We start from the raw sequence: 23,730 nt of genomic DNA, 5'->3' as shown, positions 1-23,730 counted from the left end.
TATCCATGCAGACCTTTCATTGACACACCACCAACAGAATTCATTCTTCACCCCGTCAGGAATGTTGACCTTCACTGTCAGGATCTTCAGATTCTCCCCTCGGTTAATGGCCAGAATCTGAGTGCAAACATAAATGGCAGAGACAGATGACACACAAAATATCCAAAAGATAAACTTATCAACATTTGTGTACGCACTTGCTTGACATTCTGTAGCAAATCAGGATGGTGGTACAGTAAATCAGTTCACAAAGTACTAGCATGTACAGATAACATCCACAATTTAAACACAGATTAAATCACGCCCTGGCATAACAAATAATACATTTTTCCTGGAGTCTGCAATCTCAGGATCCAGTTTAATCTTAAACACACTTATAATGCAATACAGCATGAATTTTGGTGGTGGAATAATTTTATTTAGTAACCCAAATTCAGACTCAATAAATTAATTGAAGAGTGATTCCAATCACAACTAGACATCAGTAACAGATAAAGTTATTCCTATGCTTCAGATTCCGTTTTTCTTCCCATTATTAATCCAAACTTAAAATTAATTGTGAATCATAACTTGATGACGCAAAGGCGCTCAGTTTAATTTGAAAAAGGATTTAGTTATTCATGCCTAGTTCACAAACAGCATAAAAAGGATGTACTCACTCTCTTTACAGTAACACTCCAGCCTTAAACCATATGCATGTATTTCTGACAGAGTCTTGTGCACATAACCACACAGTCATGATTTAAAGCTAAATTTGGTTGCATACATGCTACCTGCACACAGAGTTCAATTTTAAATGGAAGACTGTGACTCTACATTTAAAACCAGAATTACAACACAAGTGGTGGGTCCTGGAGGATTCTGGTGAATATCTCGTAGTCTAATCTCACTGTGGAGATACTGAATGTTCACCTTAATACTAAGAAAACTCACTGAGCAGATTTTAGAAACAGAATAATACTCAGAAGCATATAAAATCCACATCTTTAGATTGGTATTTTAGATTAGTATTTTACAGTAAAAAAAACCAAAAAAAAGAAACCTGCTCAAAGCTGACATTCCTGTATGACTACACATGTTGCTGCATGTAGCAGGCCCTGAGCACTGTCACAACAGAGCATTCTGTGTCAATCATGAACTTTAATTCAATCACTAGCTAACTCAGACATGTCACATATGTTAAATACAATGGTTTAAAATGACTCCAGGACATAGTACCAATTTATATTCCTCAGCCTTACTGCTCCTGTGACATACCAGGCCTGACATATCATTGAACAACAAAGCTAATAATAAAGATTGCATGTGAAATATTATAGCATCTGGTACCTTGACTGCCAAAGCAAATGTTTTCAAATAGAAATTAGAAAGACACATTTTAACAAATCAAATGCTTTCACGTTTATTCTGATTTTATTTTTTTAAAAGAAGGTTAAATGTCAAGTTAAAATGAAATCCAAGTGATGCTTGTAACAGAGAATATATGCGATAGAATTATAATGTCATCATTTCAGATGCTGTCAGCAGGATCAATATTTGCATCACATTTTATTTCCTGGCACTCCATCTGCAGGATGTGTCAATCACCTGAACTTAAACCAGCTGTTAATGCAGTAACTAATATTATCGATATTTTTTATTCTAAAACAATCTGCCTATCCTGTTCTAAGTGATGCATTCAGAGAAGAATGATCACGCAATAAGTGCTCAATTTAAAATACAATTACTCAATATCTCCCTCTAATATAAAAAAGCCCTTTTTGTTTAGCTTGGTTTTTTTTAGTAACAGGTTAAAATCTGTCTAATCTAGTCACAAAGCAGTATTCACTTCTGGAAAAAGACTGTTTTCATATGAGATTGGAACAGATCCAGGGCAAGGGTTGTTAGAAACAACATACATTTTTCAGAGAAAGCAAGAACAACAATATGATCCAATCACAAGATTCACTTAACCTTTTTCTATTTATCATAAAAAAACAACATGCTTCATTTTGCACAACTCTCTTATATGTTCCACACTGACTTAAACTCACAGAATAAGCTCTGTATACTTTGCCAAGGACTTTAATTTCCAATTCCATTTTAAGTATGAGATTGCAAATAGAGCACTTGCCTCAAATGTTAAACTTTATTCACAAATTCTTTATCTCCTGCTATTTCAGTCCTCTCCAAACACAGGAAAGAAACCTCAAGGCATACACAAACACTGAACTATTTACAATTAGTCAAAAATTCAAATGAATTCTTGAAAGATATTTTCCCTTAGTTATGACTTCCCTTAGTGTTGGTATTGCCTTTCAGCTATGTCTTAGGAGAGTCCAGTCAGGTTCTCCTTGCTGCCAAAGGAAGAAGCTGTGACTGAACCTCCTGCTAGCAAAAGCTGGAAACACCCATGGGGTACACACATGTCAAAATCTGGAGTCAGCTTTTAAAACTTATTAAAACAACCAAGTTTTTTTCTCATTACAGTTTTAGTATTTTAACTTTTCCAACAACCTCACTCCACTCCAGTCCTGATGCTTCAAAACTCAAGACAAAATTACATGTCTCAGCAGACAAAATGACAGCGGCACAGGAAGTAACCCAGACCCACAGCAGAACCATGCTGCAGCAGAGCTTACTGCACAGCACTTAAACTCACTGCAACAACATGCTACAACGCACACACAGCTGCCAGGGCTTTCACAGCTGTCACCAGGGCACAGCTTGGTCTCCCACATGTAACAGGTAACATGCCAGTCTACTGTCCACCCCCTATACTCACAACTACACCAGAGCAGAGTTAGGGCTGTAGCCAAGTCTTTAGGATCACTCGCACTTCCATACTTGGGTGATGACAAGTTTCAGGGCGGTATTTTATGGAACCTTGTGTTTGCAACTCTGAAAAGAGGTGATTTAAAAAGCTGACTTTTGCCTCTACCTAAAGGCATTCAGAACACTTGTCTGTGTGCAGCCATGCCAGCAGAAGAGAAGGTCTTCAAAGCAGTAAGTTTCACAACTGTTCCTCAAATACATCTATTTAACCTGAAGTTCTGGGGAATTAGTAAATTATGTAAGTCACTCTAAGGTTCAGGCTTTCCTATATATTTTTCAGGTATAAGCTGCTTTTAATAATCTTGAGCCAATCCAGAGAATTCCTTCTCTTGAAGACATCCTCAACTCCATTCTTAAAGAATATATTTTTACCGATTTTTGAATGTACAAAGGAACTATCTCTTCCCAGTGTTAGGTGAAGGAAAAGATAAAGACTTTTAGGTATTGAAAAGGATAATCATAACCCAAGAAACTAAAGACATGAAAAAATGACAATTTGCATCAGTAGGGGAATAAGGTCAAGTAACAAAGAAAAAGAAGATGATGAGAAAAACTTTGAAAAGTACAACACCAGGGTTTAAGCTTAATGAAGAAATGGCAGGTAAAGAAAAAAAAATTCTCTCCTTAATTCATTATCAAAATACAAAAGGAATACAGAAACTGAAAAATTAAGAAAGAACCCAAGAACCAGAAACATGAAAAGTTACAGTATATTTACAAAATAGCAAATTTTACATGTCAGAAACTATCATAAAATGCATTTTTTGTTCACCTAGTACAGACAGCCCTGTGACACCTTGAGCCTTGAAACATCACTGAAGCACAAGCAACTCAGACTGCTTCAATTCACAGTACAGAAATATTCAATTTATTAGAATAGATGATAGCAGTAATACACAGATGAAAGGCAGCACGGAAATGTGCAAAACCATCCCGTGATTACAGGACTGCCAGCTGCAAAATCAGCATTCATTACTTCTCTGAAGAGCCAGAATGGGTAAAGAAAGAGGTATTCAGGTTAGCAGCAGACACAGAAAAATAAACCAAAGCAGATTGAGCTAATCTTAACATCAAACAGACAAAGTAAGGACACATCCTGGGTAAAAAACAGTGCAGACACATCATCAAAGTGCTGATCAGGTTTGGGAAATAAAGGTTTTAGCCCTCACTGTAGCCAAGAAACAGTTTTCCTTAAGTAAAAAAAAAAAAATAATGCCTTGGAGAAGAACTAAATCATACCATCATCCCAGGAAACAATTATGCAACATGTATTGAATAAACATCATGGTATTCACTACTGTGAGTGCAGGTAATACCAAATATTCTTTGCCAGCTCAAGTGTTCCTTCAACAAAAAAGGACACAAAAGAATCCATACATCCTAACATGAATGAATCCACCAATCCTTGCCAATGTCACCACAGTAGCCAATAGATTGCTCTATCAACTTTTCCAGACCCTCTAGAAGCAACTTTTCACCAAATAACTATCAATATAAGTACAGTAAATGTTCGTACTTATTACAAAGAGAAAAACTACAGGTACTTCTTCAAACATCTATGCAAGACCAGCCTCTTGAAATCAAGAGTAGCTATTTAGTGTTTCATGTAACACCTTTCCTATACTGGCAGGTGGAAAAGCAGCTTAAAAATCAGTTTATCCATGTTGTGAATTTTTTTTGGCAATAAGTTAATCCTTTATTAATTTAAAATACACTGGTTTAAAACAAAGCACAGAAAAAATAAGAGCATATCAGAGCCTTCTAAAGGAAAAGAACTTTTCTAGTTAGAAGCATCTAAGTGGTCTGTCTTCTATGATATTATGGTTAGTTCTGTGTTTGGAATCTTAGTTTGATTTTTTTTTAATTTGTTTTACTTGGTTCAGTTTTGTTGGTTTTTTTTTCAGCTAGGTGATGGTAAATAGAACAAGAGACAATTCACTTGGTGATTAGTTATGAATTAGTGCAGAGGTCTTGACAGTTGCATTGAGTGCATCACACTTCTGCTTTTGAACTTCAGTAATAGGGGTAGCCTAGCTGTCAAGTCATTAGCTTGTCATGAGCTAGTAAGTTTGCTTCAGCTCTTCTTTCTTTATCTAGTTATATAAGTCGAAACTTGGGGCTTAGGATAACCGAAAATGCTTCACAAAAGGGAAAAATGATGACTTGCAAAACAAGCCCATTTTGGGAGAACTGAATAGCAGTCTGTTTCTTAAAACAGATCAAGAGCTTATTTCTGCCTCTCAAGAATTTGAAAGCTTCTATTACCTCTGATGACTAAAGAAAAATAAAATATTTTTAGAATTAGTTTTAAGCAACAAAATCCAAAAACAAAGCAACATTTACTACAGTTAAAATTCTAAGAAAAAAATACTAAAATTTTAAGTTGTACCTGATGATGCTGAATATTCCTTATATTACAAGAAAACTCATGGTACAGTTGGAATTTATTGATATCTTTTTCCTTTCCATTTTTGGATGACACTTTTGCCAATGTTGACTGGATGGAAATGTACCTTTTCTGGCATCTGAAGAAAAGAAAATCAGATATTTATAAGGTATTTTAGCATGAAACTTGTGACAAGTCATTCCTGCATAGATCAAATAAAAATGAAGTTCGGAGTCTGCTCAATTGCAAGTGATGTTAACTCTAATTACCTGCAGAACTGGATGATACAACTTCATGCTGAGGTGACATAATGTGTACTGACTGTAATATACCAAGAGAGGACATTCAAGCAGAATAAGCTGATCATAGACCTCCTCCTCAAGGGAATGGAAACTCAAAACCCACCACCTGCACTTCAGTTATGGGTTCAACTTCACACAACAAATTTTGGGAAGTTGCAAAAAAAATGACAGTCAATCCTGAATGCTCCTCGTAAATATCATACATACAACACACTTCAGATGAGTAGGATTCATCTGTAAAGCACTGAGTATTCAACTAAGGAATTTCCAGGGGTCAAAACAATGAAAGTGACAGTCAGATAGCGACAGCACATCCCTTAGAAAACAACCCCCTTCGTTGAAATTTTCACACTGCTGACTCAAAGCAACTCTGCATGTTCTTAAGGTGGTGCTTGCTCTTGGACAACTCTCTTCTCTGCCCCCAGTGGTACACCGCAGACAAAATAAAATAACAAGTGACTACTGCTCTGTCACACCAGCTCCCCAGACATGACAACACTGAAGCCAGGTAATGTAAGAAAATTCGGCTAACATAGTTAAAGGATCAGTAAGTCCTGCTTTAAAAACAGTCATTTTTGTTTGCCTTATTGGCTATCAATGCCAAAATCAACCATCATTGCACACTCATTACACTGACTGGTGTCAAGTCAGCTATTGGAGCAAGAGCTTAAGCAGATTCACTTCTAAGGAGTTATAGCTTGAAGAAAGTGCAAGGAGGGAAAACCCTCTTATGGGTCACTAACTGCAAGGGAGATCTGCTATACATAGGGCAGAGCACAGATTTGGGGGTTAGAGCATCATGCCATGCTCACAGCAGATCTCTACTGCACTGACAGCCAGGCAGGCAGAAGGGCTAATGAACATACACAGGAATGGCCCTGAATCCATCTCACAGGTATGCTGTTTTCACATCATGAAGAAAAAGTCCTATATCTGCCACTAGGAGACTGCATTTTACCATGTAAGCAAGAAACTTTAGAAAGTAAGAATGGAACTTACAATTTCCTGATAAAATCCAGTGTGCCTTCATCTTTAGCAAAGATGTCTGCTAAAATATGCTGCACTCCAGCCTCTACTTCCTGGATATTTGCAAGCCCTTAGAAGAAAAATAATTACAGAAAACAGTCACTATAATATACAGTTAATAATTACAAAAAAACCTAATGAAATTACTTTACACAACTGCACAAGCACTAAGAAAATACATGCAAGCTGAAAGGAAACTGATTAAAGGTATCTGACTTGCAAAGTCACTTCAAAGAATCCTAATTAATTAAAATTTTTTTTATCAACTAAAGTTTCCTTTCCAAAACACCTGAAATTATATTTTTAATAAGCCTGAAGTCACCAATGCATTATCAGAAGTCAAAATTATATTAAAATTAGGGAAAAATAATTTTTAACTATGATGCCAACAGATCTTGACATTTGTGATGTAAACAATGCAACAGTAAAATTGGATATTTAAATATATTTTTTTTTTAAATTAGGTTTAATTTTTGAAGTCCTAATGAAATTAACAACTGCAGATAAAATACAGCAGAAGTCTGTATTTTGCTACTGGTATGAAAACTGCCTAAAATTCTTTGCAGGTAATCCTGTCTTTTTTCTAGTTTTATATTTCCATTGTATTGTAGCGGGAGTTTGCCCAACAACACTTTTAAGGCCAGGGTACCATCAACCTCTCCTATGAAACACTGAAGTTATAAAATGTCTTTAAAGACATGAAGTTATAAATGTCTTCATATCTCTGCAGAGATAACAGAATCATTCAGTTAATTTCCAACACGCAGAATCCATTCTTTCCTTCAAATGGCCAGAAGAGGAAGCACATAATTCCCCTTAGCAAAGGGACTGAATTAGACTGGAAGCAGAGATAATAAAGTAAAGCAGACATCTTGTATTTTAATTCAATATATCTAGTTTTGCTTCTAGCAAGAGTCAGTAATGAATGCTTCAGAGCAAACAGCAAGAATCCTAGAGCCGGCAAGATGCAGCATTAACTGACTCTTGCAATACATGTTCTCTACATGTACTCATACATACACTCTGCTGCCTAATGGACAGATTTATACCCTTTTAACAGGTTGCACGGCTCTGTCTATTCATTGAACCCAGAACCCTGCTTCTGATTAGGCTATAAAGTTACACACTATAAAAAAAATTATCTTGCTCCTTTTTAAGACAAGGAAGCTAAACTTACCTGCCAGAATGAAAAAAAAAAAAAAAGTGAGAATAAGAATACATTATTAAATGCCTAAACTAATCAGAAGTTGTAAATTTTGGATCCTTACATCTATGAGCTACTATCACCTACAGTAGAAGTGATGTCAGAACACAAAGCTAAGTAAATTTGAAGACATGCATCATACTGAATGTGGACTGAGACACTCAAGTAGATTATTTGAACAAGATAGCATAGGCCCAAAGAAGTCAGAATTTGAGAAATAATCAGAAAGTTCCCATTCAACAAGCACCACTCAGACAGGCACTTCAGTGTGCCCACCAGCACACACTTGTGTAATTAGAGAAATTTTTGACCATGCATGCAACTAAAAAGAACAAAGTTTTCTGGTTAGCCTGCTTTTTTTAACTTTCAAACGTTGGGCTTTGAAAAATCAACTGCTGGTTTTATTTTGGTTTATTTTTAGGATAAGTTGAAAAACACTGATAATTTGAAAGAAGCAAATATTAAGATTTGATGAAAACTTTTCTGTACTGCAAATGGCTCATTCCTATAAAAAAACCAAAAACACTCTGATCTCAAGTTGTATATAAGCTGTCAAATTAGCTCCCAGGGTGATAAAAGTGATCCAGTTCATAGATGCATATAACTTCTGATGACTTTCAAAGGCAGACATATTATATAAACCTAAGCAGCATTATTTTTAGCACAGAATTGAAAATAGGTGTACTGGTTTTCAAAAACTAATGTTTATGGTGCAACAAATAGCAATTCCTTTTGAATACAATCTAAATAATTTATCTGAACCTTCACAGTGGAGATTATCTTTTGGCTATTTAGACTGCACCACAATAGTCAGATATATGGCTGCAATACACTGCTGAATTAAGTACTAACATATGCCGAAAAGCAGTAATTTAATAACCAGAATATTTGGTGACTGATTTTCATTGCAAAACTAGCAGAATTTTATAAGTAATATTTAAATAAACTGAAGTGGGAAAAGTAAGAGTCAGCCTTATTAAGGAGGTTCAGTACCTTTATGCTGAAATTCAAAATGTATGTGTTGGGGCAGGGAAGAATAGAAGTACATCTCTATCTAACATCATACAGAAGGCTACAGCAATCTTCACATTTTATTGTCAGAGATTGCCCCCTACAGATCCGCCCATAACTGCATTCACAAAGACACACAATTCCGCAGTCTATATGTGACAATCGTGTCGTTAAAAGTTCTTGCTCAAATTTCAGAAATTACATTTTCTTCAATTCCTACTGTCATTCACACACAAAAACTGTACTGCTCACTCCCAATCCCCTAGGCTAGTTTTTGTTAAGATATGCTTTGCTGGGTGACATCTCTTTCAGTACAGAGTACAAGCATAAGGCTCTTGTACAATCAGCATTGAATCTTCAGGAAATAATTCAAGTAGAACAATATAAAGGTCTCAGGTGAGTGATGTGGTTCCCTCTCTCTTACCAGTAAATACTGATGTAGATATAAGGTCTCCAGATTTATGTACTTTCTATACCATAATTATTACTATTTACAATACAAAGAGAGAGGAAAGGTTGAAAAGTCATTAAGTGTATTAACACATTACCACACTGTTACAGCACTATTGAATTTAAAGTAGTTGTCTAACTTCCAGCAACATCACAACAATTAAAGTAATTTCCCTTTTCAAATATTTTCAGACCTTCAGAACATTACTGCTCAAAGAAGCAAGGCACTTACCTTTAGTATTGGGTCTAATGTAAGAAAAGAGATTGAGTTCCACAGGATTATGCAGGAGGGAGAGAGCAGCTGGTTCTAAACCCAACTGCTTGGCCCTCTGGGCTTTGGTGCCTTTACTCCCAGTTTTATAAGGTGCAGACTTAGAACAAGAAGAAAAAACAAAACAAAACCAAACCAGTTATTAAAAAGAATGGAAGTATTTCAATCATGCTACGCACTATTTAGTTATGCAAGATTACTTTTGAACTAAGTTTAATCTTAGAAAGACTAGAGTACTGACCACATGGTCTAATTCTTCCAAAGTTCTGCAATTTAGCAATCCTTTTAAAAGGCAACTGGATAACTTTCCTTCTTTCTTCAACTTCTGTATCATTGTATGTGTCTTCTTTGCAACAGTACTAAAATGCAAGAGATTAATGTTAAGTCACATTTCACAGTGAATTAAAATGTCTATTGATTGTGACCTTGTCTATTACACTGCTGAAATGCTCTAAAACCCCTTAAAATTGTATCTCATGTAAATCTTCAACAAACCAAGTTGGTAATCCTAAAGTTTCTAACCATTTTTTTCTCTCTTCAGTTAGCTCAAAACTGTATCAAAATATCCTGTGGTAGCTTTAAGAAAAATCAACACTGGTATTCATTACTGTTCCACACATTTATGTAATATTCATTGGCCTGGAAGCCAAATAAAAAGATCCTAGAATAAATCCACACTGATAAGCTCTTACAGATGCAATTCAAATCAAGATAGTTCTGCAGCACCAAGTACAGGCTACATGATTTAAGCTCCTAGGTCTTCAATATGATACATAGAAGCAACCACAAGCAGCAGAGGTATTTTTTTATTCTTTAATTACTTGTTCAGACAAGAACTCTCTCAGGCCACCTTCCCTCCTTGGAAAGAATCTCTTGGTAAGGATTGGCAGGCAGTACAAGGACGACACCAAGCAGACAGAACAGCTGACCAGTCTGTTCCCTTGCCATCTCAAGAACACAGGGCCATTCAAAAGCAAGATGGAATGAAAGCAGTCTCATCCATTGCCACAATAAACTTTGCTGATCATTTCTTTCCTGCAGTGATCTGACATAGTTTAACCTCATCTCCTGGTACACTCTAGCCTAAGAAGGGCTCTTCACTAGAAGCTTGCTCGATCCAAACAGGGAGCCAAGGAGTTCTTAGTGATTCTTTTCCTAAGAGTGGAGCTTCCATCTCATCCTGCTATGTATTCCCAGCAACTATTAACTACTCTTTTAGTACAAGCTTTTCTGTGCAGCTTTAATAAACTGTAAAGAAATTAAGATGTTAGCTTTGCTTTGTCAACTAATAACTCTAGAATTCTTGTTACTTAGAGGAAAAAAAACCCAAAACACAACAAAAACCCAACCTCCCAAAAAAACCAACAAAACACCAGAGGTATCAAGCATAATTACACCAGTTTTAAACTTTTTTCTTTATTAGTTCCTTTACAGCTGTAGTGTATAGAAGGAGGTAAAACAAGGGACACAGGAGCAGCAGCCACCTGTTATCCACCTCCCACCCAGATCCTTCCTCGTGTTGTTGACTCACCGTAGCTCTTCCAATGTGTGCTGCACTTCTCGCAAGGTGTCGGCCTCCAGGTTATTGATGAGCTCTTTTCGGTACCGAGCAATAAAAGGAATAGTGTTTTCCTCTTGAAACAGCCGAATTAAGTTTGCACACACCCATGGCTCAACATTGGTTATTTCTGACAAGGTCTGTCAAAGGAGAGAAAACACCCTAACACAACAACCAAACACATTTAAGAGCGATGGTAGATTGCTTTAAACAGCCTCTCATTCAACATTTAAACCACTCCCAGAACATTACATCGGCCAGCACAGACTACTGTTCTCCTCAAGACAGGTTTCTCATGCATGCAGCCGCCACACCCAGTATTGCAGCAGGACATGCAGCAACCAATGTTTCCAGAAAACACTGGTTTTCTTCTTGCAACCACAGTAAAAAATGAAGGAAGCAGTACCTCTTGGGAAAAAGAAAAAAAATACAAGGAAGAAAAGACATCAAGCCAAAATTATAAAACAAAACAGAAAGACCATCTGTACACAGCTGTACACAGCAACTCAGAAAACCTGGAATTTTTTTTTAAGCCAACACTGACAAACTTCATGGTTCAGCTAAACAAACAAAATCCTCAAAGCCAGAACTGATCCAAATGACACTCAGCCAATAACATGAAACTAGCAATACTACTGACAGTTTCAAGACAAATCAAAACTTGCAAAATTAAACATGATTTTATACAAATTGAGCATTCTCAAGTTATAGTGTATCAATATGGAATCACTGACATCCTATACAAGCAGCTTATCTTAGTAACATATTAACCATCACAATTTGTTTGCACTTCACTATAGTAGTTGCTGTAGACGGCTGATACAAAAGCCTTTCAAAAGTTTCATTCTGAAGCCTAAAAATGTAACACCACTTGCACAATCATATTCACTCCTTTTAGAGCACACAAAAGGATCAAATTCTCCACATGTATTTCCAGGTGTAGGTGAGAAAAGCCACGAAGTTTTACAGCTTTCTTAAGCAGACTGTATTAAGGATGATGAATACAATATGTCCTATCTATTCCCATTCTATTAATATTAAAATCTTCCATGATCACAGCCAAGATTCCAACACAAGAGCTATGCTAAAAAGCTGCCTCCACCTTAATGGCTTCAAAGTTAAAATCCTACAAAAAACAAAGATGACACCTCCCTTGTTGTGACTGCTGTGTGAGGAACGCAAATCCTTCCTGATGGAACCATAAATCAATAAACACCTTCAAAGGGTCTCTGCAACTAAATGATCCACACTGACTAAATATTAAGTTGTAAAACTGCACACAAACATCCCAAATCTGTCAGCATCCCTTCCTGTGGGAGTTTCAATTGCATACATCCAGAAAAAAACCCATGTGCTCATACAGGAGAGCCACGCAAACTCTTAAAGGCAAGCTTTGTACAAAGGACACCCAAAGTCACAGATATTAGAATGATGTAAGTGTTTGAAGTTTAAACAGTTACCAACCAACATCTATATTTATACACATTTTATGACAACCTAAGCAGAGATTAAATGACTGCTTAACTTCAGAGGATTGAAATTGTATGTTAAGATTCTAAGTGCTAATTATGCAGGAAATATTTTCATTGGTACCTCAGAAAGGAAAAGATCTCATACCTGTACAATATCCCAGTTCATTTCAAATTCTTCTTTTATTTTGTTGCCTCCCCGATTTTTAACTGGCTTTCCTTCAGGACACGCATTCAACTTAATCTTTTTAGAGGGCGGTTCATCAAATGCAAACTCTTCCTCGCATTTCTCTTGTTTCACTACAGGAACACTTGTTGAGGGTTTTTCATCACTCACTAAACTGTTTTGGTTCTTCCCTTGGAATGAATTTATTTCCATTTTCTTAGGCACTTCTGGCGTTCGATTTAAACTTTTTGGTTTAGTGCCTGCATTTTCTTCCTTAGGTTTTAGAAGCTGCATTTTATTACCTTCTACAGGTGCAATAGGCAAGGATACATCCTGCCAAAAAGACGTTAAAACCATATTAAGCACTGACTGTTACAAAGTAGTTCAACATTTCATTTAAAATCTAAAAATATTTGCTACCAGACAATTTTCCCAATGTCTCGGGCAGCGAAATGCCAAGCCAGAAATCAAGTAAACTGAAATGTATCTTGCATGGAGGAAACAATAGAAATACACACAGCAGACCTCTGATTTAGATCAAATAAAATTATCCTGCAAAGAATTTAATAGGACCTTCGTTCAAAAGACAATCTTTGCCTCCATTCAAAACAGGAAACATCAGGACAGGGAAGTGCTTCTGAGGTGTTAGGTTCCCAGCATGGGTACTGGAACTGACATCTGGTCTGCCACGATACAGTTTAACCTTGGACAAGGCACACCGTTACTAACCTTCCCCAAGATCATATTCAGAAGTCAGGACAGGCTTCTGTCATGATGTGATGTCAGATGTTAATAGCTGACAAAAGCATAACTTTCAGTATAACTGCATTTTATATTAATAATAATAAAACTGCAATCCTTACTGGATTGAACAGGCATGCAAGGAGATGAAAGCACAGGCTGCCTTTTTTTGTGGTACCCAGACATTGAAAAGGCAGAAGACATCAAAGGTGCAATACCAAAACCAGAGATATTACAAAAAGAACAGAGGTATTTATTTATTTATATTGTTGAAAGATCTCCAGGGAAAACCACATCTTATTATCACTGGCCAGAATTTTCAAGGAGCACCCTTAGATCATGGACACTAATGCAAAACAAAGCTATGTTTATCAATATACTGAACATTCACAGGAACAGTGGAACTGTATCAGGCAACCAACTGAACCAGAATGGGAAAAACTGCTCAAGTTACTTCCTAAGAGCAGTAATTAAATGTCTCTTGCTTATAGATACTCACCATTTCCTCTTTTATTGCTACCTTCTTGACCGTTTTCCTAGCCACAGTTAACTGTGGGGCAGCAGCTTTTTTAGCTTTTGCCTCAGTTTTCTTTGGCAAACAAGGTGCCCTAGCAATTTTGCTTTTTGGTTCCCATTCCTCCTCTTCCTCCTCTGATTCAGAGGTCCTGAAAAACAAATGAATCAACAATAGTGCTTACGAGAAGAATAAAAAAAAATGAACAAGCAAGATAGTCTGTGTGGTTTTTGGCATGAAAGTGAACAGGAAAAATTAAGAGAAAGACAGAGAGACTCAACAGATACAGGTCTTTCACACTGCTGCAGAGCTAATAGCTTAAACAATCTACCAACTTTTATGATGCTTACACATGATACACATGATTCTGTTTGGATAACTGGCTACTCACTTTCACCCTATCTTCACGGTGAGCATGAAGAAGCCTAAGTAATTTACATGTTATAATTCAAGTTTTGTGCATTAAAACATTTAATCAACTTCTCAGAAACTGAATGCTGCTCTTATGCAATTGCTCATGCTTAGCATAAACCTTTAAAAAAATCCTAAGAAAAAAACAATCTTACAAATTAAGAAACGAAGGTAGTTCTTCTGACATAGGGGCTTTGGTTCTAGATTTCACCCTCCTTGGTAGAGATGACATCTGAAACAGAGGAAAGAAGAGAGAAACATAATATTTGGTTGAAGCTGTATTCTCTTCAAGTCACTGTCAAATGTGCCCTAATAATGTCTTCAAGCAGTCACGAAAGCCTCCTCTAGAGCAAGTTTGGTTTTCTCAGCATACAAGAATTTAGGCCACAGCAACACACATTCAACCATCATTAAAACTAAGCAAACAAACCAGCACTATAACCTCTCAAACTACATTTTTCTTCACATGGAGGTAATTATTTGGCTTGAATGTAAAGCTGTTCTAGCAAAAAGGGTACTGGTTCTCAGATGTTTTATTGGGTGTCACATATAATTCTGTATGTGACCAGTCTTTCCTCCATCCATTTAAAAATGTATAGCAAATCAAAATCTAGTAAAGTGAGCTCACGTGTGGTTTTGGTGGGACAGGACAAGGCAATTGTCCATTTTCAGCTAAATTTTTATATTTAAAGACTATCTGTTGTTTTTATGTACAATGAAAGCTATTATTTTGAATGAGCTGCTCATTGGAATATAGAGAGTGCATAAAACAACTACCAAAAGTAAGCGGGGGAGGCACAAGCTTTCTCCTGACCCAAGATTCATACCTACAATAGCTGTATTTCATTAAACAGTTATAGAATTTTTGTGGTTGGGCCCATGAATTTCCAAAATCATATTTAGCATTCTTAGTTAAAAAACGTTAGGTATCCTCAAGATTTTATCTGCCAGAAAAGCAAAATATAAAAACATAAAAAGAAAAAAAACAAAAAAACAAAAATCTTGTAATTATTACAAAATTAAGAAGCATATTTTACCTATATCTGGTACAATTTCATCATTCTTCATGTTTTTATACCTTGACCTTCGATCCAGCCTTACCACTGCTATGGGAACCTTAAAGTCCCATGTTTGCAAAATACAAACCAGATAAGCATTTTCTAAAGTGCCATTTAACTCAAGGGCAAAACAACCTTTAATCCAACTTCATTCTGGCCTCTGTTCAAGCGAGCACACTTGTTATTAATGACTTTCAGCAAGTTTTCCTTGTAAAGCAGCACAAAAATTTAGGTGACAATTTTCAGCAATGCAGCGGAAGGAGCACTGTTGAGGCTCACATCAAAAAGCACCATTGGCTTACTTGCAAAGCACCTTCTTGGAGCTACAATCTTGGTCAGTAACAGGTCAGCATTTCTGAGCTGTTTCATTATGTGACTGGCTGGAACACACATTGACCACAGAAAACACAGATCTCCAAAGAACACAGCAAATATTACTCACCTTATCAGCTTCCCAGGTGCCTTTTCACTGTCAGTTTTGAGATACCTCCAAACTCATCCAGCCACTCTGCTTCTGTGTTCCTTTGTTCTTTATACCTGAACAGTCATCATCACAGTTCTGAATTAATTACTTAATTACTCACATTACTTCAGATGCATAAAAAGAACGTTTCCATTTTTAGATCATACTTCAATGGGTGAATGGGAGATACAAAAAATATTAAACACTGACACTACTGCTGCATGATCTGGGCTTGTCACATACACTGAGATCATTCAGCAGCCGGATTTTATTGCTGGTCGCCCACTTTTGTAAGGGTTTTGAATTTCCCGCTCTTGCACACTTGATTGGTCAAGGGTCCCAACTCCGCCCAGCTCACTGGCCAATGAGATGGGTGCATCCACGGTTCAACGGGATTGGCCGGGGTCCCGTCTTTGAGCTTGGACTCAACCAATCACTTTCATACTTGGGGACTTATTTTCCTAGATTGCCTAATGAGCTAAAATGTCTGTCACGAGCAAATTATCTGCACTATAGACCATTATCTGCTAGCTATAGACCAGCTACAGCTGTCACAAAACACCAAGATTTCCAAATATAGGTAATATCCAAGCCAGGTGGAATCCTGATCCATTTTTTTGAAGGTACTGGGACAATTCATGTTTCTTTTCAGCTAATCCATCTAGCTGAGTATTCTAGGAAAATGATCAGTTTTTAAACACTCTAACCAGTTTCTTCATGGGTAGCCATTAAATCACTGCAAGAGGGAAAAGACCAATATACGTGGTCTCTCACCTGAGGTCAGCATTGCCTCTGCTGAGTACACCACTCTAAATATCCCTGACAGTTTGGAACAGAAAGTATACACCATGAAAGTTCTGAAGCCTACCCAGAAGCCCAGGTAAAAGGAAAAGCTCATCTGGAAGGTCCTTTTTTCTACTAGTATGTCCCCTTTCACCTCAAGTGGTTGAGGGTCTCTAAATATCTCACCACTTGTGTTGTTACATTAATTAAGATTATGGCAAGAGTAATGCTCACTTATAAAGTTAACTGCACTTCCCAGCATCCAGTACTGGTGACCTATCTAACCCTCCATACCTGCAGAAGAATAGGAGATGAGTTCCTTAGTAATTCTCCATGAACAGCCAAGCTGTGGTCAGAAGCCAAAATGGAGTTCTACAGCTGAAAATAAAAGATAATACCAAGATAAATAAGATAAATATCAAGCATGGGGTATCACAAAGGGAAAAAAAAAAAGAAGAAAAAAAAAAAGTATATTTCCACTGCAAGATGGGGCCAAATTATAACCACCTCCCCTTCTCACCATGAATACAACAAACTAACTATACTTCATATTTTAGAAAAGAATCTTATAGCTACTACATATATACTTTTTGTTTACAAAAAATATTTTTTTAATTAGAACCCACAAAAGTACTTGTTTAATTTCAAATTGCCAGACAGCTGTCTGCTAAATTTCCCTCCTGATCCGCCTGTGCTGGGGTGTGCAAACACCTACATTTAATGACTAAGAAAAACAGCCCTTCTGTGATCCAGTGCAGAGAGGGAGGCAGGGAAGAGGATGAAAAAGAAACAAGTCAAAATGCCACTGCTGATAAGGGATAACTAATACAGAAAACAAGCTTGGAGACAGTCCCTGAAGTGAGGCAGGAAGACTCAAGAAACAGGGAAAGGCAAACACTTGTTAAGCTCCACATGGGGCATCTACAACACTGACTGCATTACAAGGCACTCAATAAGCTATTGCCAGCTCCATGCTCCACTTCTGTGGGGATGCAGTCCCCCACATCCCCTGACATGAGTGTTGAGAGAACAGGGAACAGCTTTAGTCACCTTCCCACAGCATGCTGGGATCAAGCCAGGGTGAAGTTAGCCACTTATCTCCCATTTTCCAGATTGACTGGCCTCAGTGGGAAAACTGCCTTTAACACTTCCTTCTCTGTCAGCTCCAGTTAACCATACTCCAAGTGAGAGCTGGTTTCTACCCCAAGGAAAAAAATGATAGTCCCTTCCAAATCCAGAAGTATTCCACAGATGTGGAAGAGCCAATTATGAAGCTGAAAAATTAACAGTAACCTATTTATACCGGTCAGGTCATTTTCCCTTCCCATGTCTGTGTTCAGTTTTGTCATACCTTACCACAGATGCATCACAGATGCTTACAGTGCTTGGTGGTTATCAGCTTATCACCTTCACCTTATCAGGTCAAGGAAGTAAACATGCTGTATCCAGAACTGTGCACAAGTTAGCCACTCACTCTGTTCAGGATTTTACCAGCTTGCAAATTATCATATTGAACTTCAACAAGCTCTGTTCTAGCAGCTCTTCTCATACCTGAGGCTAGTAAACTTCTGGCCAGTAACCATCAGATAACTTTTTCTTGTTTTATGTACACTGTCAGCAACCTTTTAATTTCTGACAATGCTGTTCATTAAGAAAAACAGTTCTTACTTATCTCACCAACAGTATTTTACTTACATGGCAGGCAACGTGAGCTAGGCTCTGGAAATTTTGGCCTTGTCTACATACTTAAGCTTTTGATTGCTGTTTCATTTCAAATCTGTCTGTGTACAGATGTGTAGATCTTTTGCTTCTGTAAGACAGGCTGAAACCTCAATGCTGAACCTTCACACTAGACTCTTGATCCTCTGTTCAAGGGAATCAAAACTTGTCTGCTTGTCCATGTCCCAAATGACAACATGAAGCATAATTGCTTGAAACACACTCATCCACCACTAAAGCCTGGTTCCTCCACAAAACTCATCAGTTATAGCATGTTCTTTGAAAGTACTTTCCAGGTAAAAATTTAAGAAATTCACAGAACTATTATGCTGTCCAGTGAAGAGCTGAAACTATTTAAATCATTGCTATTGTAGATAAATATATCTGCTAGGTCCACTCTCCAAATGGTTTGGCATCAATTGCGTTGCCAGTTATTTTGTTCCCACCATCACCTCTATCCTCTGCATCCAATGCAGAGCTCCACATCACAATTTGGACAGCTGCAAATAATACACTCCTCCCTGCCTGTCAGCTGCTCATTAAAATAAGGCTACTACAGTTTGTGGTCAGACCACACAAGGAATAAAGACTGACCCAGTAGCTCTCATCCTTACTGTACAGAATCTTAATATGGGTATGCACAAAGCATACAGCAAGGAAGTAATCATTTCTCTGGTCTCTCTCCACAAACAGGTCTAGGCTGCACACAAAATATAAGCAGACTGAGGTTTTAAGGACCTTTTCATGCTAAGGAGCAATTCAAATCTCATTTTGAGACTGCTGTTCTCTTCAATCTCCCTATTCATGCAAAGGCACAACCCATTAAAAATAAATTTCTGCTTATGTGAATCCCAGTGGCATAAGCAGCTGCTTGAAGAAAGAGAAGTTTAATAACAGTTTAAAAGTAATTAGTTTAAAAAATTCTCACTCACCACCATTTTCCCAACCCCCCTGAAAAAAACCCCACACTAGCACACACCTCTTCTAAAACGTCATCAGTAGAGCAACAGTTTTCAGTTTCAGAAATAACTCTAATAGATTTTTCTAGCCAAAGGCACAGGATTAAATAAAAACAAAACAAAAAAACAACTAAAACCCCAATGAACAAACAAACAAACCAAAACACACCACCATCACAAATACACTTGGAATTTCATTCTAGTAACCGCAAAAATCCCTGTCCAGCTGAAAAGCACACAGAAACTTCTGAATCTCTTTTCCAGTTAATCCAAGGCAACACATTCCTTACAAAACAGGGATCCTTCTATGCAGGAAGCTCCTCAAACTTTGCTCTACAGCCTCGGCTTTTCTATCACAAATAAACTAGCAAGAATAATACAATTTTGCATTTTAGCTTCTTTTAAGTCTAACAATACTAGCCAAATCAGCATTTATAACATGAAGCGCCTGAGGCAGGACAAAACAAGCATTATAAGAATCCCATATGACAAGGGAATTTTGGACCATTGTTAGTAGAAGCAGACTGGCACACTTCAGTAATTATAAGGAAATTCTCATGAGGTTGATTTTGCTTGTCATTTTAAGATACCTTGACTGAAATAATTCTAAGGAATAGAAAAATCAAAATGTGAGCATACTGTCAGCAACAAGGGGGAAAGATGCTGTGCAGACCAATGGTAGGGACTTATATGGAAATCTTTCTGTCTCTCCAGGTTTTTATCCTGGAGAGACAAGTTAGCTAAGTTGTACTTCAAAATATAAAATCAACTTAATCCTCTTGAGGTTAAAACCTTGGAGAACTCCCAGACACTTTTGCTCAGAGAAGCTAGTGCAGATTTCCAAGGACTTTTCCTGTACAATGTCAGTCAAACCTGCCTGAGGAAGGAGCTGCAGACATAATTTAGGAGCTTTCAGCACTAACTGGAAAATTACAACCACAAAGAAACAGAGACATACAGGGTAAACACATACACCAAAATAGTCCTCAAAGCTAATCAGAGAGGAAGAAGTGTAAGAACCAGTAAGAACACCACCTACCGATTTTATTTACAGAAGTACCATCAAAAAGGCAGAGCATAAAAATTGTGCCCCTAGAAGGGGCATTCTATCCCATGCCTGCTCCTATAATTAGCAGTACTGCTGAGAAAAAGGAAAAACTTGTGTTATGCAGCAGCAACCCGTAAATGAATCAGAAGAGATCTACCCAAGAAAGGGCACAAACACTTTTCATGCATTTTTCTTAATCCACTTTTCTCAAACCACCTATGAGGACATTATCCAAAATCAGGGAATACTGCTTCTGATGCAGCAACAGCTACATCATGTGCAGTTATTCCTTTTCTCCAGTCCACCAAACCAGCCCCACAAAAACATATCCATCCTGGTTCATTAAACGGGATGCCTTCACTCCCAAAGGGTTATGGAAGACTAACATCTTTTCTGCACGGCTACAGCCACAGCAGAATTTATCACACCAAAACACTCACTTTGGAGGCTTGGAGGTACAAGGGGGGTTGAGAGAAAAGCATTGTTTGTTGCTTGGTGACTAACTACCACCCCAAATCACTGCTTGTCGGCCCAGAAAGACGCCCGACATGAAAATACACTTTATGTACTTCAAAGCCCTAGTCTCTCCGTGGCGACACCTTGATTTTTTCAGATATGTTGACAGCGTTGAAGAGGAATGGCTAACAGAGCTAAATCTCACCCTCGCCGTCTGGGAAGGGCATCAGCTCGGTGGGAGAACCACAGGAATGAGCCACCTCTCAAGCGCCTTCCTTTCCCTTCCAGCTATCCCGCCCCATCTGAGCCCGGGGTGCCCGCCCGCATCCGCTGTTCCGCTCACCCCCGAGCAGGGGTCCGGCACTTCTCTCCCCGGGCAGAGGGGGTGGGAATGGGAGGGAAGAACAGGCTCCTTTCCGCCTGAACAACCGAGACAAGAGCGAATCCCTCGCTTGCCGGGCGCTGCGGCGTGGCACGGAGGGCGCCAGGGCCAGCGCGGCGCCGCTGCCCCCTCTGCTTCGCTCCCGTCCCTGTCCCAGCGAGGGGCGGGCGGCTCCCCCAGTCGTTACCCCCTGCTGCCGCCGGCTGCCGCGTTTGAAAGGGCCGCCACCGCGGCCGTGTCTGACTCGCCCGCCCGACCCACCACGGGAGGAGCAGGAAGCGGTAGCCGCGCCGCAGGAAGTACGGCTGGGTCGGGGCGGTGCCATCACCGCCCCTCGCACCGCCTTGGCACCGCCCCTCACACCGCCTTTGCACCGCCCCTCGCACCGCCCCTCGCACCGCCCCTCACACCGCCCCTCACACCGCCTTTGCACCGCCCCTCACACCGCCTTGGCACCGCCCCTCACACCGCCTTGGCACCGCCCCTCACACCGCCTTGGCACCGCCCCTCACACCGCCTTGGCACCGCCCGGAGCGGCCTCCGGAGCTGTGAGGGTGAGGGGCTGAGGGTCAGCGCCCCGCAGGGCGAGACCATCAGCTGCCTTTCGCTTAAACCAAAGACAAGGGGCGGCGGTGCAGAAATGTCCCGGTTCGGTTTTAGGTTAATGGGAGTTCAAAAGGTGTTAGCCAAGAAATAGGACTTTTTTCACAGGGATCTTGGGAAGCAGAAGTCGTCGTTGTGTGAAGCTGAGATACTGCGTCAAAGGTGACTGCAGAAGACGCAGAAATAAATACACGCCCTTTCAGGCCCCGGAGTAGATAGGAACATGTCGATCCCAATATACATAGGATGCTCGTGTTTTTTACCCATGCACACTAAAACTGCATTGTTTTTCTTTAAAAGCATTTGCACACTAGTGCTGGAAAATGTATCCGAAGTGTTAGGTGCCTGCCTTAAAATTCTGTGTAAAGTAATGTTTCCCTGCAGTCTCTACAACCTACTCCTTTTTCATCCATATCTTCTGTTAGCACTCAGCAAGGATACTGTAGAGTTCATATCTCATGCAAAAAGTTAATGGGTGCTGGCTTCTGGAGCCATCACCAGAAGTGTGGAGCAAGCACATGGCTACATTAAAGCTGTCTTTCGAGCTTCCATTACCCTAAAAGGTCTTCTGCTTTGTATCATAAATATTTGTAACTTGTGGTCATAACTACGAGCCAGCTGTCCTCCAGCTTTGGAACAGCAACATCTTAAATGTAACTAAGGTGCTATAAACTTAAATAATTCTTAATTTTTCATCTTGACTTTATAATAAATGTGTGTTTAACAGTCTGGAATGGTTTTAAACACAATAATGTTCAATGCAGTCTCTCTCTTTGCATGGAGTTTACCTGACCTCTTTAGCTTTCAGAGGCCTGAAGAGAGGCTTATGAACATACTCGTCTTTATGCATGGGGTTGTATCTCTGGTGCCAGATCTTCAGCTGAATTAGACTGTCACAGCTCTGTTGATTTAAATAGATCCTTTGATTTACACAAGTTGAGGATCTGACAGCCCTCAATAGGACAGATCACATATTTAAAGGTAATCAGATGTGCAAGTGTTTGCAAGCTCAGAGCTGATTCACCTGGAGTTTTGTCCTAGTAAGAGCTGAGTGAAAGGTAGTTTAGTGTAATACTAGGGAGCATGAAATCATGTTAGGTCATCAGTTTTGCAGATGAAACACTGTAATTTATAATAGAAAAGGTTCTGATTCTTTATATTTCAGATCAGATTCTACTCTTATGCCAAAACAACATTTAAATAAGTACAAGAACTCAGTGCACTATATAACTAAGGATGAAAGACTGTAACTATAAATACCTTAATGTCAAGATGAAAAATGAGGGATGGGACCATCACGCTATTTAATCTGATTTATTGCTCAAGTAAGATATCAGTATTGAAGGTGTGAAATTTAGAGAGGAGCAACAAGTCAGCCATAGCTCAAGGTTGTCATGTGTTTCTTCTTCACACAGCAATATATAACATTTTGGTCCTATGGACAGTTAACACAAAACTTGCTTCTACTTAATAACCTATTGCCTTTCCTTAATTTTGCCACACTGGGCCTGTGTCTTAGCCACTAAGGTGACAGGTCATGTACTCATACACACACCTCTATTATAGCTTCTAGATCCCTAACCTACTCTATAAGCCACATTATTACAGCTCAAACCTCAAACTATTTTACCTAACATAATTTCTTACTCAAGACATATTCTTAGTTATAACTATAGGAACATAATTTTATAATTTTTCTGCCTAATGTTTGTGTGCCTTTATCATTACATTAACCCAAGCTCTTTTGAAGGCTGCAGATTGAACCCTTCAGCATTTGTGGAAGTTTCTATTTTTCCAATTCCCACACCTTAAAAGTCATCTTTAAAGACTTGGTCTGATTAAATTTTGTAATACTTAGAGTATTTTATATTTTGCAACTTTGTGCAGAATATAAAAATACTGCCTGTGTCATCTGACTCCTTTGATGCACTGCATT

General features: G+C 38.6%; 1 protein-coding gene across 2 annotated transcripts in view; it reads right to left on the bottom strand.

The window, feature by feature from the left end:
* Positions 1–21,464, bottom strand: part of SRBD1 (S1 RNA binding domain 1) — a 123,425-nt gene extending 101,961 nt beyond the window's left edge. The window contains exons 1-11 of one of the 2 annotated variants that reach the window (XM_058836487.1): positions 21,153–21,464; positions 15,824–15,918; positions 14,479–14,555; positions 13,898–14,063; positions 12,640–12,990; positions 10,996–11,162; positions 9,706–9,823; positions 9,426–9,564; positions 6,502–6,598; positions 5,204–5,339; positions 14–117 (exon numbers count right to left, since the gene is read on the bottom strand). In XM_058836487.1, the coding sequence (XP_058692470.1) occupies positions 14–117; positions 5,204–5,339; positions 6,502–6,598; positions 9,426–9,564; positions 9,706–9,823; positions 10,996–11,162; positions 12,640–12,990; positions 13,898–14,063; positions 14,479–14,555 (1,355 nt within the window). In that variant the 5' untranslated portion in view covers positions 15,824–15,918; positions 21,153–21,464. The remainder of the gene's footprint in view (positions 1–13; positions 118–5,203; positions 5,340–6,501; positions 6,599–9,425; positions 9,565–9,705; positions 9,824–10,995; positions 11,163–12,639; positions 12,991–13,897; positions 14,064–14,478; positions 14,556–15,823; positions 15,919–21,152) is intronic. The other variant, XM_058836488.1, reaches the window with a different exon arrangement.
* Positions 21,465–23,730: the final 2,266 nt, after the last annotated feature.

This window comes from Poecile atricapillus, chromosome 3 (genome assembly GCF_030490865.1).
Source record: "Poecile atricapillus isolate bPoeAtr1 chromosome 3, bPoeAtr1.hap1, whole genome shotgun sequence".
In the NCBI taxonomy this organism is placed as follows: Eukaryota; Metazoa; Chordata; class Aves; order Passeriformes; family Paridae; genus Poecile; species Poecile atricapillus.
The sequence above is the reverse complement of the archived record's forward strand: the minus strand, read 5'-3'. Positions and strand labels throughout refer to the sequence as shown.